At 39.9% G+C, this 19,851-nt stretch overlaps 1 protein-coding gene across 7 annotated transcripts in view; it reads left to right on the top strand.

Annotated features, from left to right (window-relative positions):
- The window catches only part of fbrsl1 (fibrosin-like 1), a 327,802-nt gene that overhangs the window by 73,217 nt on the left and 234,734 nt on the right, over positions 1-19,851 (top strand). For all 7 annotated transcript variants that reach the window (XM_055050778.1, XM_055050777.1, XM_055050781.1 and 4 more), the window contains exon 2: positions 18,242-18,463. In XM_055050778.1, the coding sequence (XP_054906753.1) occupies positions 18,242-18,463 (222 nt within the window). The remainder of the gene's footprint in view (positions 1-18,241; positions 18,464-19,851) is intronic.

The raw sequence follows: 19,851 nt of genomic DNA, 5'->3' as shown, positions 1-19,851 counted from the left end.
CGTCGCAGACGTCCCAAAGCTGACATGTCTCTACAAAAGTACATTTTTACATACACATACTCTGTCGCACAGTAAACCATTTGGCGGGAAACATCACTCACATCAAACTTTTTGTATGTCACTCCAAGTTGATGAGGTTGAGAGTTGGAGCAACTCATCACAAAAAAAGGCCAGGCTGCGTGTGTGACTGCCACTCTGTCGCACTGACAGGTGTATGACGGCTAGCCTGGTGGAGAAGAAACGGAGCAAGGCGTTTATCGAACTTGCTAATGTCCATTTATGTTGCGGAAAATGAAGGAATCTGTCACAAGAAATTCACATCCAAATTAGTGGGAGCCTTAACAGTTAGTGCGTAGTACAATCAATACTTTGCCAAGTAAGTCAGGGAGTAATAGTGCAATGTTCTTCGCCATACACACCACATCAACATTAGCCAGGCTTAAAAACCACAATGTATGGACGAGTAAAACCCAGACTGAAATATTCTGCGCTGACTGCAGATTTCTTAAAGAAACATTTGTGCTTTGTGAAACCTTTATTCAGTATGTGTGAAAACATTTCGAGGATTCTGAATTTCCCCCCAAAACACTTGTGTTCTCAAAGTCAACACTATGCCTCGTCTCATCTTGTGAACTGAATGTATTCCTACGCCTCTGAACCCGGCCGGGCTTCCCTGACATGTTGAAACTTTCTGCAATTTTCTTCTCGCAGTGTGTATAAAATGATTGCGGGTTAGAATATTTTTAGCCATATCAGGTGGGAAGATGTGTGAGAAAATCTGGTAATCAGCGGGGCAGCGACTCTTCTTCGCTGTCTTGTCCTAATATTCCCACTGATTATTAACACCCGTCAGCTGTGAAGCACGGTCCGGTGGGGCCGTCTCCCTGTCTTGGCAGCAGGTGGATTGGTGTGCGATCTTTCTCTCCTGATGTAGCTCCCTCTGTGTCTCTTCTCGCAGTAAAGTGATGTAAACCCGGGGCTTAAGGTAAGACCTAATTAGCCCCGTTCTCACTGTCTCTCACTTTCCCTTCCCTTCAGTCTGATTCTAGACCTGTTAAATGCAGGATTAAAGTGCACTCGGCAGGGTGCAATTATACAGTGAGCGCCGTTGCGTCCGGGGTTAAACACAACCCTCACTCCCTGCTCACTTGTCTGCTGTAGGCTGCTGCTGCCTGGAGATAATTGTATTGCTGTCAGCCTTTGGTTGATGAGTTGCCACTGTAATTGCTTTATGGTTTGACCTCTGGTTTTTCAAACAAGGGCCCTGGTCAAGGATCTGCACCGGGCAGATGAAGGATGAGAGTGAGAGTGTTGTCTTAATGAGTTCCTGCTCATATGATTTTGGTTGTTGGTAGAAAGATTAAAAAAATGCTCGTCCTGTCACTCCCTCACTTGTGTCCTTTTTTTATTCTTAAGGTATCTTTATGGGCTGTCCCACCTGTCCACTTTAAAACCAGCCAGTCGATAAACAATATATCTTTTTCACACACTGTTACAGACCGGGCATGGGCTAGGATGAGTTTCTCACATTAAGATAACCTTCAGTAATACTACTATCCTAATTATCCATCCATTCATCGATTGTCTGTACCCACTTTTCCTTCCAGGATCTTGTGGGAGCTGGTGCCATAGTAGATATCAACGGTTGTAATTTCTGCTTCTTTTAAAAACAGAAAAGCAACAATTGTTTCTACAGCTGCTAATATAGTTGAAGGATTTTCCCCAAAGACAATCTCAACACCTATTTATTCATGCTTTTATACCCTAAGCTACAGCCAGCGTAGGGTTTCTGTGCCTTGCCTAAGGGGATATCAACCTGAGCTGAAGGAAGCTGGAAGGAAGTCGCAACCTCCTGATTGAAAGATGACAGCTCTTCCCCCTCTTTAATCCTTCAGGTAGCTGGAGAAATCTCTACTCTCTCAGGAAAGAAGGAAGGAAGAGAGGTAGAGTGTGTAATACTTAAGTCTTTTACAATATTACTGAACGTCAGGGTATTTACATAGGGAATATTACTTACTCCAGACTCCCCCTAGTGGTCTGGAGCAGTTTTGTTTTCTGGAGCAAGTTTGCAGCTTTTCACATTTGCAGCTGTTTTTGCTATTTGAAGCATTTTCCCAGAACAAGACGCAAGAACCCTCAAACTGGGGCTGCAATAACAGAGGGATGTCATTTTGTTCTCTTACGGCCCCAAGAGACAGAATAAATTTGTTCTTGTGGAGTATATGTTGGCTTTTGGACATACCTTAACTGTCAAAGACAATTGTAAACTTCAAAATAAATAGCAATTTGTTTAAAATATTTTAGTAGAGACAGAATGGTAAAAGGGTTTTTCATCAATGCCAGTTTGTTTTCAGACAGGGAGCTGAAACAACTGGTGCATAAACTAACAGCTTACGTACAGTCGTTTGCACAGGAGCAAAAATCTAATTTTTCCCATTTACGTTGTACTTTAATAAGAAAATAATAACAATAAAGTTGAAAGTTAACGAGGATCAAAATGGAAAAATTTGATAATTTGTAAACTATACACACATGCATCGCTTTGAATGAAAACCTTTTGACAACTGGTGAATAAGATATTTTCAGGCCATTTGGTTGAATGTATGTATGTTAGTAGCAATACTTTTATTGTGTTTTATTATTACTTATTTAACTTTGGGTTTTTTTTCTAATGCTTGTTTGTTTGAATCTGAAAAATCCAAACCTGTGAATTTGGGCCAGTATGCGATTCCTACTTAATGATAGCCTAAGTCAGCTTTAAGGCTGAATGTTATTTATATTTTATCATTGTGCTCTTTGTAGACTAAAACTACAAAGTCTATGAATCTGATATTAGCTTGCAGTCAGCTGCTGAACCAGACACCCTATAGCTGCCTAGCTTACTAGCTAGCTATACTTTCAAAACAGTGCTAATCCGTTAAGAGTGCCATTTCTTTAGTTTCTTCTGTCTGGCTGGTCAAACAGCTGACATTTTCTATCTTGAATGAATGCTAGCATAAAGTCAGTCAGGTTTTAGGTCAGCAGGCATATTGTACTGTTTTGTCTTTCTGCTCTTTCTTGACAAACACTCAAAAGTCCAAGAAGCTGATCTTAGCTTACGGTCAGCCGCTGAACAAAACACCTTGTAGCTACCTAGCTTGCTAGTTAGCTATACTTTTAAAACGGTGCTAAACATTTAGGCGTGCCATTTCTTTACTTTTTACTCTGTGACTTTACAAACAGATGACTTTCTCTTCTTTGTAAGAAATGAAAGTGTGTAGGAGTGATTATTAGGACCCTGAGGGAACAGGTGAGGAAATGGTTAGAGCAGCGCACCACGTCTCCATTTCACCCAGTCACTTATTCTCGGGCCTCTCAATAAAGACATTAAACCATAAGAACAGTATAACTGAAAATTCAAACCGTTTTGAATATGTAACATTAAATATAAGTATATCTTGGTCACGTTAAACAGTGCTTGCTACACTTTGGGAAGCTAATGTTCACTAACTTCTTGTTTCTTGTATTGCTAAATCTTTTTGGCTTTTGCATGAACTAGTTTTCTATTCAAGTTATTGGTCTGAAATTGCTCAGCAAGTCTTTAACTAGGCAACATTTAGATATGCTTATATGTTTTCTTAACAATATCCTCAAAGAGTTCCAATGTATGCCTCTTTTTGTTTCAATTTATGAAAACTCACAATGACATGAGAAGTGGCTGGGTGGGTAGTCTCCATGACACCCATTAATTAATTGAGGGTTAGCTCATGAATGTGCAACACATACCCAGTGGGTTAGACCAAGAACACATGATACCAATAAGTCTAAACACTGAAATGTGCCTTGACTAAAACAGGAAAACTGTTGAGCAACGCTATTTCAGCTGGAAATCAGAAAAAGTAAAAGAACAGAATGTAGCTCCATCTCTTTAGCCAACGCAGTTTTCACGCAGGAACCAACAGGAATTTGTCTCCTAATTGATCAATATGTTCTGTTTAAACCGATGTCCGGGAGGATCCATCATCACTATGTCTATAGAAAAATGAAGACAAGTGTGTGGTTATTAAATTTAAAAATGGTTATTACAGTTCAGACAGGCGCTGCCCTGACTGCAGTGATACACTATGAGGCTGCCGGTACATCTGTGCTTTTTCCTATCCTGTCGTCTCGGCCTGGGATTTCTTTGCACTGTCAACACCCTGCTGTGAGAACAAAGCCAACTCTGCACATAGATTCGGCTCACAGCAGGACATGATCAAAAATTCAACTTCTGTCAAAACACCTCTGGGTTAGTCAGCAGTGGAGAGGAAACTCATTTTTGTAATCTGTTTGGAACCACTGTCAGAAAACTGTCAGTAATCCAGATGGAAGTGGGGGGAAAAATGCTTGTTAGTATTCAAAGCTCATTCCTTTCTCTTGTTGGAGAAGCTTGCCATTAAAGTCCCGGGTGTGTTTTTAGCAGTTCCACCCATGAGGATCATTCTCAACAGTTGGTGCTGAAAATATGTTCGGCTGATTTGTTGACAGTGTGAAACCAACACGGTGTATTTACAAGAGTTTATGTGTTATTCACTTTCAGCAACGGGGGAATATCTGTTGCCGAGGCAACACCTCTCCTCTCGGGAGGATATAAAGGAAGGAGAAACCTGAGGAATGACACCAGGCCATATTTTTGGGCTGCAGTATGTGGGCTGAGCAGTGGAAATCTCCCAGATTTCCTGAGAAAAATCTAGCTTTACAGGACAAATAACCCTCTTTAGAAAGCACTTCTTATACTGAATGTTCCATCAAGTAGTTCCTGTATAAATCCAGAGGGGATAAGACTTATAATACCAGTAGCAGGTGAACTCTGCTTCAGGAATCAGACTTTTATTTTCAACATCTGTCTTATTCCAAGAAACTACCTAACAACTGCTTACATTTAAAAATGAGTCAGTGTTTTCATTGAAACTAAGTGTGTATATTTTAGCTCGACAGCTCGGGAGCTGTAAATCATGCGTTCGCGGGGGATCAGTGCACCCAGCTGTAAAGAACCATAAAACACGGAGACCGTGAATGCATGCTGCGCTTGCAGTCGGAGGAGAAATGCATCAGCTGCAGCAGCATCAGCAAAGTGCTCAGCAGCTGAGGCTGAGCAAATGAGTTAGACGGCTGAAACAAACAGCTCAATTAGTGTTAGCCAGTTCAGCCCACACATTAGCTGATGTAAAACACATTTACATTTCAATTTATTTTCAGTTTTTTTTTGTTTGTTTTTTTTACTTTGCAGCCAGGCTGGCATTTAACAAGCTTTCCATTTCAGTTAAGTAAAAATGTATTTGTAGAAGACGTTTTTGATATAAAGTGTGATCTATGCCAAATATATGTGCATTATCACAATGAACACATTGGGGTTTTTGTTTTCATTCTCTAATTATCTCGGCGACTAATACTTGCAATTCTCAACTTATGCATTTATGTTGTTTTTGATTTTAAGCTTCTCTTTTTTTTTTTTACGAGAGCTACAAAGTTGTCCTCCCACTGTCCAAGAAGTTTCATGCTAGTTAACGCAGCATTCGAAAGCTGCGTTTCCATTACGAATGCAAAATGTTTTTGATATTTTGTTTGCAACAAGAAATGCAATTAAAATCACACATTAGTATGCTTTTCCGAGTGATAGGTCATTAAAAATCGTGGCGGCATCGAATGTAGGCACCTGCTTGAAATAGATTCATATTTCAGTCCGTGGCAACCATTACACAGTGCTTTAATGTCTACTCATACAGTGCACCTCCTATTTACTGAAGCTCTGGCCCCATAGAGCAAATCTTCCCTGTGGCAGCAGCAGCAATAACCAAACCCTTTGTAGAACTGCCCATCTTCTGAGCTCACCACACAAACTATAACTATTTTTGCGATGACGTGTTGAAGGGGGAGTGTTAGAAAGAGTAGGAGCTTCTTAAAGAGCTAGAGGTCCAATTTGTAGCTATCAGATGTGGCTATGTGATAAAGTCAATTTTCTTTAAAGTTTTTGCTATGGATAACATTTTCATAACAACTAAAGGTAACTTGATGGTGCTATAAAGTCGCGCTACGTGCTTGGGAATTGCATCAATCCAAGCTGCGCATCTGTGTAGCCGCAGCAGCACATTATAGTCATTTCCTCCTCTGCTTTCTGTCTGCCTACTTCATTCATCTCATTTATACAAAACAATATGCCGGAGGGCCTGGTGCTGCTCATACTGGCCAGCTTGTGATCTTGTCCAGGTGGTTTGGTCCACTTTCAAAATTTTCCAGCTTTCCGTGACTAAATTAAATCCACGAGCGCTTCCATGCATACTTACTCTCTGTCACTGACCTCTAGAGATATCGCCCTCGCACAACAAACATGCAAGGATCAAGCATGTTTGGGTGTAGCCAAAGAATGGGGGGATTAGCATTTATGCTTTCCATGCATTCCTTATAGATCGCCTTGAACTACTCGGATGCAGCAAAGTGTTTCCATATTTCGTCATTACAGACACGAGAAAATGGGCTTTAATGTGATCTTATGTGATAGACCATTACAAAAAAGGCATATATTTGTGCTCTGCTGTCTTTGTAAAATTTAGTGCCACCAACTGCCTTCAGACGTTTTCTGATCAATGAATCAATGAATAGATTTTACCTGTGGATTTTGTCTTGATATAAATCAAATCATGCTGTTCTGTGAAGGTGTAGAGCAAAAAGTAGGTCATGAAACTTTGAAGATATCATTGAAAATTGTTCAAACCGCCATGGGAATTAGGAAAGAGTATGGTGCAACTGTAAGCCATCCACCTAAACTAAAAGACCTGCCAAGGAGAGAAATAATGAGAGAAACATCCAAGAGACCTGTGGGAACTGCAGACCCTGCAGGTATTCACCGCTCAGAGGCTAATATCGTTACAGAACAATTATTTGTTGGGGATCCACAAATCTTGACTTCATTAAAGAAAGGCAAAATAAAAGCCAATGTTTCGAAAATCTACATATGAATGTAGAATTTCTTCTTTTTTTTCAGATTTGTTGAACATAAAAAAACAAAAAAAAACATCTCCTTTTCAGTCACTGCATAATCATGAACTTCTTTGATTTGCATTACCACATAAAAATCTCATTTACGGAGTGAGATAATAACGACTAAGTGAGGCGGGAGGAGCACATATTAGTTAGCTTTTTATGAGCGGCATAGAAAAAGCATTAAGAGCTGCTGGAAGCGAACACCTCACACCTTCTGTTCATTCCTCTGCTCACCCATAACACTTTTCACTGCTTACTTTCGCTAAGAGTTGGGCCTCATACTCTGAAGTGAAATTAGGAGCAAAAACACACCACGTTCATGAACGAAAGGGGAAAAGGATGTGGTTTATTTAATGCGAGTTCTAGCCAATTAACAACAATGATACACTGCAGAAATGTGTCGTCTCTCTCGTGTTCACAGCCTGATAATCTCCTTGGCACAAACTTTGTTCTCATTTTTGTTTTCAAGTTAAGAACCATCTAATTATGTGCTTTGAGTAAACGAAGGGAGGGGTGGGGGAGAGCCAAATTAATCAGAATCGGAATTAATGTAGCTTCCAGCAAAACGAAACAGAAGGTGTACGCGTTCTCTGTGTCGTGCTTCATGCACGGCAACACCAAAAACGAGTTGGTGCTTCATGATTAAATCAATCCCGTCGACACCATGACAAGTAAGGGAGATTTATCAGGAGGCTCGCCAGGAGCGGCGTAATGCGTGCAGAATCCGTCCAACAACTGAGCAATAAATCTAAACAACCCGACTGCAGCCAGCTTAAAGGGAGCTAAACGCTGTTGAAGTGGTGTGACAAATGGCACTTATTCGCTGCTTACATAACAAATGGGAAGACAAAAGAGCCAAGCTTTTCGATATCTTTCACACTGCAAGGCAGAAAAACACAGGTGGGCCAGAGTATATAACTCTGTCCAGCTATGGAACATTCTTACCGGAGACTGCAAATCTTTTTCCAATAGCAGCCCAGAAGCCGAATGTCAGACCATGATGACAGATGGGTGGGCTAATGGGAGGGGAAAACATCAAAGACGCTCTGGACTGAATATAGCTGTCATACAACAAGTGCAAACAGATAGTTGTATAAACCTTGAGAGTAAGTAGTGATACTCCTAAAAGGTGGTTTTTCTTCTTTGCTATTAGAAGTTTTTAGATCGGTCATCAACTCACAATTAAGCTTTATTCACTCACATTCACAATCTACTCCAAGTACATTTACGGTTGAAAGCTTTTATGACAGAATACAAAGAGATGTGTTTTAGTCTCGCTGTGGTTGTAGTTTTCTGCATTTACCAGACACTTCATTAGGTATGGCCTGCTAGTATTTGTTTTGACACACTTTTGCCTTCGGCACGGTCTGGATACTTGATGGCATAGATTCAACAAGTTGTCAGAAATGTTCCTAATGTTTTGGGTCATATTGACGTGATGGCATCACACAGTGACTACAGATTTTTCTGGCTGTACATCCATGATGTCAACCTCTCCAGTCATCTCAAATCGGTTTGAGATGGCAGAGCACTACTCATATGAAGATGGGTACACCGTGGTCATAAGCAGATAGACATGGCAAGGAACTATGATTGATTTAGGTATTTCATCAGTGGTCAATTGGTATTTAGAGGCCAAGAAAATATCCCACATGCCACTGCCACCACCACCCTGACCCACTGATAAAAAGGAGAATAGATCACGGCGCCAAGTTTTGACCTCACCCTTTTGAATTTTGTAGATTTAAGACAGTCTACATCCACAAAATCTATGAAGCATTTGGATTAGTTTCTGGAAAGCTAAAAGATGGCTGATTGTTTATGAAATACTTGAACCCACTCGTCTGGCACCAAGAGCAATCCCACATTCAAAGTCGCAAAGTCCCCCGTCTTTCTCATGCTGCTCTTTGTCCCTACATCAGCAATTTCTCTTCACTTGAACTAAATGGCTAAGTGTTCCATGTTCCTGCCATGCAATAGACTGATTTGATGTCAAAGTGGCAAATATAAGCAAAGAGCATGAACGCTGTAGTATTTTTTTTAATGCAACAGCTGCAGTTTGTTCAGATGTCTTCAATTGAATTTGCGACCTAAAAGATGTTGAGCAGATGTCTTGTGTCTGAGATGAGGACTGCATTCTTACGTCCTCTCCACATGGAAATGTTTTGTTTTGTTTTTTTTCCTCAAATGGGTTGTTGATTTTAAAATCCACAGTGTTTTCACCCGCAAGGAAACACAAAAACTCCCACTATTTTTACTCCCCTGACCTGTGGCGCTGAACATAAAGTACGGGACATGCAGATAATGCCTCGACGCAAAACGCAACGAGAGCATGTCGTCGTTCATAGTATGGCGTACACAGAATTGTTTGAAGTCGATTGATGAGTTTCTGCAGCACAACTACAAACCCGTAATCCACCGTTGTTGCAATGTTTGATGCGTTCAGGGTTGTAGGTCAGGTTATAGTCGGGGGTAAATATGTCAGTGTTTTGTCTGAAGGGGCTTTCTCACTATCCACTTGAATACACGTTGGGGAGTTATTTGCTATAGAACCCGGAAAAAAAAAATAAAAATCTAGTAACGGATAAGAACGGTCCAATTTTAGTCATAATCTCTCCTGTGTGGACTGGGCCTATGACTGAGACTCAAGAGGCTTTCACAGATAGGCTAGAGACTAAACACAGACTTAAGATTTGGGAATTAAGGGTCTTGGGCAGTGTTTATCTCAGGTAATCAGGGGTCAAAATAAGCTGATAAGGAAGCTCCAGATGGCAGCTGAGGCTGGCATGTCCAGGTCTTCATGTGCATTTTATCAAGGACATTCAGTTCTCATGCCGAGTTCTCAGTTAAATGAGTTCAGGTTTATTCTGTATGAAACGGACTTGCCCTGTTTTCATCGTTTTACTTTCTTCAATGTTAAACCGGCACAGAAAATGATTTATTTTCTTTTTCTGAAATGAGACACTAACCAATGCTAACCAATTTTCAGTTTTGTCTTCATACATCAGTGTGTTTTTATGGTTAACTTTGTGCCACGTCATTAGAAATAATTCACAACTTCTCTTTCAGTGCTGAATGAATAGATGAAAAAAAGTAATTATTAAACATCAATGTGTTTACACAGTGCATGATTGAAATGAATAACTTTTACAAACAAAGTGTTATTTAATGAAAGAACATTCATTTCAATGATTAGAGGCTTTTCATGTATTTGAGAAAAAATGGGGAACATATTTCTCTTGCATTGAATTAGGACTGGTGGTTTATTTCACTAAAATTACTTGGAGGAAGGACAGTTCAATCTATTGTGCTTTATTAAGCCTGTTATTGTTTCATTTCCACGGATATCACAGCGTTTGAAAGAATTTCAATTATCAGCAAAAGAAATAAATTCCAGCAACTGTTTTATTCATAATAATTAACCTTTTTTAAACACCACAAATCTTTGTTAAAGTTAATGCAGAGAGAAGGAAAGTTGTAGATACACAAGGAGTAGAAAAGTTTTTGTGGACATTAGAAAATCTGCACCACACCCTTTTCAAAACCTGAAAAACATAGAAACTCTCATCAAAGTAGATCTCAGAGGAATCCCAGTGTTTTAGCTCCGACTGTAAACTTCAAAAGTTTTTCCCACAAGTTGGTAGTCAAAGGATTAGGACTCCAAGACAGCAGCTGTGCTAACACTGGAACTGAAATGTATGGGTTGTTTGATTAAATACGTATTGTTACATTCATAAACAGTGTCTCAGTACACTTCTTCACTTGATTTATTTGTTTTTTTTAGCACATGATCTATTTGATTTAGCTTTTAACGGAGAATGGAAAGCTGTTTTGAAATCTCCTAATTGCCAGTTTAGTTTTCCGCTCCAGTGCGACAAAGGGCACTTTTCAAGATTACACTGTAAACTCTTTGTGGCACTGCTTATTGTCAAGGGAGGTGTATCCTGCAGAGCTCTTTGTGTCTCTTAAATAATTACTGGCCTTAGAAAGAGGAGAGTGCAGAGGAGAGAGCTGGTTGGTGAGCATTAGACGGCCCCTCATGTCTTTATCTGCAGCTCTCTTTGCTCAAAACGTCTACTTCTTCTTCACTCCAGGCTGTGCTTGTGAGAAACTCTTTCACCCTCTGGTTTATGCATGTCTCAATCTGACCCCTCGGCCTTTTTGCAGACGGCATCAGGAGCGCTGACATTCCTCTGTTCAGAATGCATGAATTCTCCTTTGGGAAGCAAATCTGTTTCCATAATTGGTCTCAAGGCCGCAGGATAAATCAAACATCCCCTCGCTTAATTGTTACCGGCGCAGAAACCCGGGTGCTGGGCTGGACGCAGTCGCAGCCACATACACACTCGCACGTCTCTCCCCATGCAGCTTGTACCAGTCCTGTTGCCAGGGTAACATGATCAGGTCAAAGCGGTTGAGTGATCTCTCCTGTTCCCAGCTGAGGACACTCCCCCCCTCACCCTCTCATCTCCTTCACCACCACCTTCTCACCGTCTCTTCACTCACCCACCTTTTGCTCTCTCTCTGTCCATCCTCTTTCTCCTGTCCTCTCTGCCTCCTCTCTGTCATTCGTTTCCTCTGCCTCGTCGCATCTTAATCTGCCTCTTCATCACCGCTTGGTTTCTGTCTGCCACAGAGGATCAGAATGAGAAAGGTCAGCTTTTATTTGCCTGCTGGGTCTCAGTAAAATAACTATACTAACACACACAGGTGTTTTTTTGAAGTGGACAGAGAGATGGCTATAATGAAGTCGTATCATGCAGAGCAATAACAGATAAAGTCTAACTATACATACAGCTCTGGAAAACCTCACAATTATTCCAACAATTATTGATTTCTGAACTCTTCCTGAGTTAAAGCAGTAGCATTGTTGTTTCTAAACGAATATGAACCTGTTGCCTTTGCATCATTTGATGCATTCATCTTTTTTGTTGTTTCGACCATTTATCATTTTTTGCAAAGTCTTTGCTTTGGATTGCAGAAATATGCTGTCATAGAATAAAACAACAATGCTCATTTTACTCAAACACATACCTATTAAGATTTAAACCAGGAAACAGATCATATTGCTGTGGTCTCTTACTGTTTTTCCAGAGGTGTATATTAAATACGTTTTTCTGAAAAGTTGCATCCGTACTAAAGCTGCACTATGAGTTGAACTACCACAGTATTGCAAGTTCACAGCCACAAAAGTGCATTTGGATGTAATATGTGGTACGGTGATATGTAAGTGTTATACAAGCTAATTTTTCATGCCAGTATTTTTGGATATACATTTCACGTCCAAAATGATTGATGTATATTTTTAGAGGCTGAGCTCATAAACAGTACTGGGACATTGCAATGTAGGAAAAGAAGAAAAAGAGTCAAGAAATAAAAGTTAATCAATGTTCAGTAATAGTATTGTAATTACATATTTACCTGATATTGATCACTCGTCGTCCTTAAGTTAACTCTTGCATAATAAAAAGGCTTCCATCATTTCCAAATATAGCATGTTTCACAAACCTTAAGCGATGGAAACTACATCTTTGCTGCAGCCTTCGTGTTACCCGCTGAAAGTCTTGCTCTCTCTCACTTTGTCACAGCTCGATAACTTCAGAATTGCCTCTGTATGCTCTTGAACAGTGTGTCACCAGGGGGCCCGAGGGAGGCATTTTTTAATCAGAATATTTTCATACATGTTTAATTTTTTTTTTTGATCATTCTTGTATTTTATTGAAATGCTATGAGACATGCTCATCTTTCTGATTGGCTGCCGGTCAAATTGATCAAACTGCTTTGCTCCTCAAGCTAGCACACAAAGGTGTGCTACCGCATACATTTGTATGAGGCAGCATTTATGCTAGGGATACATAATAATTATTGAAAAGAAAGTAAAAGTTCTAAAATTTGATGTTTCTCTACATATTTTGTATTATCGTCTTGCGAAGGGGGTTCCTCCTCAGAAGCTAACGCTGTTTTGAGGGGCAGAGCAAGGAAGAGTTGGGGAACCCCCGCTCTAGAAAACACAGCTTAAAATAGCTTCTTCATTTCTTTGCTTCTCCTTAATAACATTAAAATTAACTGTTTTTCAGTCTTTTGCTAGTAGTAACAGCTTTTGATTGGCAAAGTGTTGCTATTGGTGCGATTTCTTAGCACTTATAAATGACAGGACCACTACTGTGAAGTGCAAGGGGAACTTTTCAACCTGAGAATTGCCCAGTTTTGATTACTGGGCAATTTTTCTATGCATCTCTAAGGACAAATAATGAGTTCTCTTTGAATAAAGACAACGTGTTAAATGACAAAGGCACCACCAGCCTGGTTGTGCTAATTAACTCCTTATAGAAGTTTTAGGAAAATTACATACGCGTGTCAAGCTTTCTGCAGTGGCACTATTACTTTTACACCTTATTGAAAGACATAATAACCACCGGGATTTGCTGCACAAAGTCCACGTTTCTATTAATAACTACGGAGAAGGAAGCCTGCCCTCCATCATGGCTGACAGAAAGTCACAGTTGATATTTAGCTCTGACTTAATGGAGTAAAAATCCTGGTTCTGTTACATGCACTGGCGTAACAGCTCTTTAAATATGGGCCTCCAGGTGATGAATGGCATGACAAGTTGCCTGTTAATACCATCTGGTCCCTCGTGAGAAATGATTGTGTTTCTAGATGAGGTGAGAAGAGCTGCTTTGTGCTGCTGGGATGTCAGCGAGATAATGTTTAACCGTGCTGTCAAAGTGGTGTCAAACTGTGAGCCGGTCTTTGCTTACAAACCGTTTGTCAGCGTTTAAAAATGTATTTCGCAAGAGTAAAATGACAAGACTGATACAATAATTACTTGCCCCCAACCCCCAAATACAAAAGCCTTGGTGGTTTTAATCCTTTATTCGGCGCTGCTTTAATTAGCACAGCATGTGAGTAATCAAATGTTTCCCTTGCACAGCAAAAAAAATAAAAATACCGCAAGTGTCGCACCCAGCCTCCAGAATGTCTGAAGGATTTTTTAACTCCCAACTCTACAGAGAAGGAAATCCTAAATCGTTGCGTGTCCCTGTGTGTGTGTTCAGTTGCTGACACATTGACACCTGTTGCGATAGAAGGTGTCACACCATCTGCTAACTTTCCAACCTTGGGCAGATCACTTTGCTTCATTTGGGTTAAGTTTTTGTGGTTTTAGCCTGATGCTGATACATCAGTGAGCTGTGTCCAGCTGCAGGCAGCTGTGGTGTCGACTGAGAGCGTTGGGTTGTAAAGACTGGCTGTTTCAAAACACGCTGTTTTGAAACAGCTCACACCAGTCAACCTGAACTGTGTTTAATTCTGCCAGTATTTCTGTCATGGAGCTTTAACAGTTCCTCTCACATTCATTTTACGGTTTAAATGACAATAAAAAGTATGTGTTTACTTGCTTGTGCCAGAGAACAAAGGGGGAAAATGGTCTAGCGTATAAAACTGCTGACAAAACACTTGAGTTAGAAAATGTTGAATATACTCAACATTTGCCAAAATAGATGTTGATTTAATTCTTCCGAAATAAGACACTTCAGACTTTAATTTTGACGACTCAAGGCAGGTAATGTGTGTTCAAACAATGACCAATTCCAGGCAAGAAAAGGCCAATATTTTTACAATGAAGCTTTAGTTCCATACCTTAGAATTAGCGATACACCGATCCGATATTAACACCCATATCGGTCCTGATATTGGAAAACATTCCAGATTGGATATTGTGAAAATGCACCTGATCCATAAAGGCACATCTACTCAATCCAATTCCACCCTTTTGTGCTCTGAGTGACGTCATGCTTTATCACTTATGTATTCACATTATATTTAGAATTCCCAACTAATTGCACTTTCTGAACCATTTGAAAGGTTTGTTGCAGTTTACTTTTAACATGTTTGACCAATGTAGTTAAACATGTTAACATGTAAGCTTCAGTTCCACTGGCTGTTGTCCTCCTAATTGCGCTGACTGAACAAATTAAAGTTGCTTTTACATGTTTGATTAAGCTTGTGAAGCTATTGGTGTATTGAAGTGTTGTTCTGATGCACAGTTATCAAATAAACTTGTAATGTAGTAGATTTACATCAGTGTTTTAAAAAAGAAACCTTAAGCAATGTTTTTCTGTATGGGATTGGTATCAGTCGATACCAAACCTCTGATATCTGTATTGTATCGGAAGAGAAGATACAGATATCTTCTGTATTGTATCGGAAGAGAAGATACAGATAAAGATAAAGATGGTTCGATAGTTCCATGGTTATTTTCTGCTAAATAGATACACCACTGATGCATAGCATGATCCATAGTATCACTTGATGAGTGGGTGTTCTCAATAGATACTCCTTCATTATCAGTATGTATTGTCTTGGGTCTGTTCAGAAAAACATGCACTGAGGCAGCCATCTTCTCTGTGAGCCTGCTGGTGTTTGAGGGCAGAGACAGATAAACCAACCATTTATCTGGTGAAGTTCTTTCTGGTCTGACCCGACTGGTCGTGTCTAAACCACTGAACTGGTATCCACCCTCCTTCAGAATTGTAATGAAGCCAACACGTCCCACTAGACTTTCCCTCACAGTTACTCACTTGAGTCTTTCTTTTATATTTTTTATTTTTTTGCATAGATCTTCAAGTCCTATGCATTTTATTGTTGAAAGGAATGAGTTGTAGCAAGGTTACCAAATATGATTAAATTAAAAAAGATGTCACTTCTAACCGTCACAGTAGGTTCAAATATTAAATGACCAAAAAAAAATAAAAAATCTCTCACTCTCTTGCTCTATTTGTAATGACTTCACCTGAAGAAAAATAAAGTTTTAAAATGATCTAAGACGAGTCCAGAACCAAAGACTTGGAAAATCTGTGGGGGTCATCTGGACCGGGCTGTGGAAAAGAGAAGCTCTCGTAATTTAGTTATATTTGGAGAACATGTGCAAAAGTAGAGAAGAAAACTGTTGCCAAGTCTAGATGTGGCATGTTGATAGACTCCTAAAAAAGAACACCAAGTGCTAAAATGGAATGCGCCTTAACAAAGTTTAATCCAAGGATATGCATACTTCACTACGCAAGTTATTGTACCCCTGTTTGTTCTGTTAAAAATGTTTTCTTTTCAGATGCATTCATTTCTCACTTGAACTCGACTGGATAAATGTCCCTCTGGAAGTGAAAGATACTTAGAGTTGTTCTTTTGCGATTGCATAAAGCTGACATTTCAACAGAGATTTTTCTACTTTCTCTATCTACTTCAAATGTGCACAGAGTCCAACATTCATTTCCAGTCTCAGAATAAAAACAAATAATTCTGACTTGGCTGCAGGTATTTGCTGTGCTTCAAACTGTGCTAATTGTGACGACGAAGGCTGAAATCTCCACCAGGCTTGTTGCCGCCTCACAGGAAATGATGCATCCACCATAATTTGATTTATGTCTTCCACAGTGACGTCGGGTTCGAGGAAAGAGAACAAGCTTGAGCCCTTACAGCAACTAAAACAGCACTTTGAAGTGAAAATATTTTTTCTCCCTATATGTAGCATTCTCAGTGGATTTATTGGGGGAGGAGGTAAAAAAAATAAATAAATAACAACAGCTCAGAGTGGGATATCAGGCTGCGCTAAATTGTTTCTGAATTCCTACAAGCAAACACTGGTTCAACCAGGGATGTAGCCGAATTATAAAAGGAACGATTAGCTAAAGAGGGGAATTGCTTGGTCATAGTTGAACTGTGAAGCAGCTATATTTTCTGCAGTGTGCAATAAAGCAGCACTTCATATCATAAGCTCATTATATCTGAGCCATAAAGTGATTATGTTCTCCAGTACAACATTGTTCTGCTGCTGACAGGATTAAAGATGACTTTAAAAGAGAAGTTTTAGCATCGCCGTGCTGCGCTCTAGCATTTGATGCTTTCTATAAGCCAGAAGTGAAAGGGGCCGTGCACTTGACTGTTTGCCAGATGCGGCACACCCACCGTCCTTTCTTTTAACGCATTTATCTCCTGCCGGTCTGGCTATCCATCTACATATGCCCGCCTTTGTTGTCGTTGGAAAGGCAGCGTGAGCCGCTGCTTTTCACGGAGCCGTCAGCGCCGTCATTTCAAGGTTGTTAGGAAAATCCTTGAAATGTTTGAGACTGTAAATCTGACACGAGTTTTGCATTGATCCGTCTGTCACTTGATGAAGGATTCTGATTGCGCTTTGTGAATTATTCCTACCCCTTGAACCGTAAGCTATGTATGTTTGGTCTAGTTTCTAATGCAGATATCTAAGTGCACTTGGAAGGTGGCAAAAATCGATATATCACCCTGTTTTAAGTCAATCATTTCTTAATTTTGATTTAAAAAAAGTTCTAATTCTACTGGCAGATTGTTTCACTTACAATGCAGGAAAAATGTCTTGAGAAAAGTCAAATTATGTGCCAATGGAGCTAGTACTATTAGCATTTAAACAAGTTCCTGTATATTGCTGAAAATGTACTAGTAAGCTAATCTTGTCTTATTTTTAGTGTTCTAAGAAATTTTCACTAGAAACTAGATGAAAAATATGTGATAACATTTTTGTGGTTTTGCAGTGTTCAAATGTTGTCAAGTTACATCCACAAACCTCACTGTACAGTTTTGTGATTTTGTGTGTGTGTGTTTGATTTGAATTATTTTACACCCTTGAGTAACATTCATTGCAATCAATTACCTTCAGTTGTCACCTTATTATTAGTCTATTTGGGCAATTGGAGTCGCTTTGTTGCTCTAATCTTAGCTTCGAGTGTTTTGGGATATGTCTCTATCAGCTTAACACATTTAAAGACAGAATCTTTTGTCTTTTCTTCATCATATAATCACTCAATCTCAGTCAGATTGAACGGAGAACATCTGTGAACATCAACGTTCATGATTTAAACCAGAAAATGAACCTCCACTTCTGTCTCAAGTTTCAAGTGGCAGCCTCTTACAAGGTTTTCATCCAGGGTTCCTTTACATGTACATCGGCCCAAAAACTTACATTTTTGTCTCCTCTGTCCAGATCACCTTCCTCAATATGTCTGTTGTGTTCAAACTTCAAATATAACCTCTTAGGACAAAATGCTACTCAAGGTATTGAGTATTTCACCAAGACGATGAACATCGTCCTGTATAAAATCCTGTAACAAACATATGTGAGGTTATGTTTTTTTTAAACCCTACTCATGTTGTTGAAATAGTTTTAATTTCTGGATCTGCCGAGGTCTGACCGTCACATCCTCTTTGTCTGTAGAAGAAGACCGGTGTCATGAAGAAGGAGATGAAGGAGTGGTGGAAGGAGAAGAAGACGACGAAGCAGCAAAAGCAGGAAGACGAGGACAAGGAGGAGGAGGAGGAGAACGTCCAGCCGGCGGTGGACCCTCTGGAGAACGGCTTCCTGCACCACGCTCAGCGGGAGCAGGAGAGGATGAACGAGAGACTGCTGAAGAAGACGTACTCCAAGAAGAACAAAACGGTAAACGTTTGCTTCTGTGTTGTACGCTTCCAGTCTTGCCCACTTGAACGGAGGCCAGGTAAGGTGTAAAGTGCTGGCTGTAGATAGAGGAGAGGTCTGATGGGGAGAGAGTGTTGCCTTTTTACCCCTTTCAGATTCATGAACGTATTTACTGACCTTTCACTTTTTGCTGTCTTATGTGACGTTTTTGTAGGATGTAGGATGTTTCGTCAGTTGTTGCTGCAAGGATTTCATATCACATTTCTGGTTTTGCAATTTGCAGTCTTTTTTTTATTTGATGGGTGCTTGTGTTTACATTTTTTGCAGTGGTCAATAAGGTCAGTAGGTTGAATAAACCACCTTTCTTTGCAATTTAAAATTGCAGGTGAACTTTCACACTTGAATTCAGTTACTAGCAGTTTTAAAAGGACGTCAACAAATATAACCATATATGTTATATTTGTCCCTATCAACTTTGATCAGCTTTCCTATTCCTACTAGTGCAAAGCACATTACCACAGCATGATGCATCCACTACTATGTTTCACAGTGGAGTTTCTTTGTTCAGGATGCTAGTTTTCAGTCACTGGTAGTCTTTTCTATGTTGATTAAAACAGATTCTGGTCACATCTGACCACAGCACCTTAGTCCATATTTTTGTTGTGTTCCCTATATGGCTTGTAGGACCTTTAGATACAGTGCACCCCCACTTAACTGCGTGTCAGTAGTTGCAGATTCAACTACGCGCAGATATTTACTGTGGAGTTTAACTCCAAATTGCAATGCTAATTAACACTCTATTGGTTGGTGTTTGCTAAACAGCCAATCCCTGCACACCAGTCACTTCCTTTGGAACTGACTGGCTGTACCTCCTGGAGCAGCGATAAGGAAGACTGCAGATGTTAATGTCTTGTACTAAGACGATTTCCACTGTTCACATTCATTTATATTAAGGTATATTTGGTGTTTGATTTCTGAAAAATAAACACTTATGTTTGTTTTTAGCAATGCCTCTAATATTTGTGTATTTTACCTATTCGTGGGCGGCTGTGGTGCCCAACCCCCCGCAAAATACCAGAGTTCATTGTTGACTTTCTTTTAACAATGAACTTCCTCTGAAGTTCAAAGGGTACAAACATTTTTGACAGGCCCTGCAAATGTGTCCTGATAAAATGGGTGTTTTGGGAGTCTACTCCTCTGCTCATTTTACTTAATAAAACAAAAGAAGGAAACAGATGAGATCGACTGGACAGTCGTGTTGATTGGGGGGGGGAAATCTGGCACACAGCAATTTTGTTCTGTCATTAAGAAGATCCCTGTAAAATATTTGTTTACCACTGAGCCATTGGCTTCCAGAACTGTTTGTCTTTCATGAACAAACTGATAGTTTACTGCCTTCAGGTGGGTTT

This window comes from Poeciliopsis prolifica, unplaced genomic scaffold (assembly GCF_027474105.1).
Source record: "Poeciliopsis prolifica strain line A6 unplaced genomic scaffold, Auburn_PproV2 SCAFFOLD031, whole genome shotgun sequence".
NCBI classification, from domain to species: Eukaryota; Metazoa; Chordata; class Actinopteri; order Cyprinodontiformes; family Poeciliidae; genus Poeciliopsis; species Poeciliopsis prolifica.
Note: the sequence above shows the minus strand (reverse complement) of the source record. Positions and strands in the feature narration are given on the sequence as shown.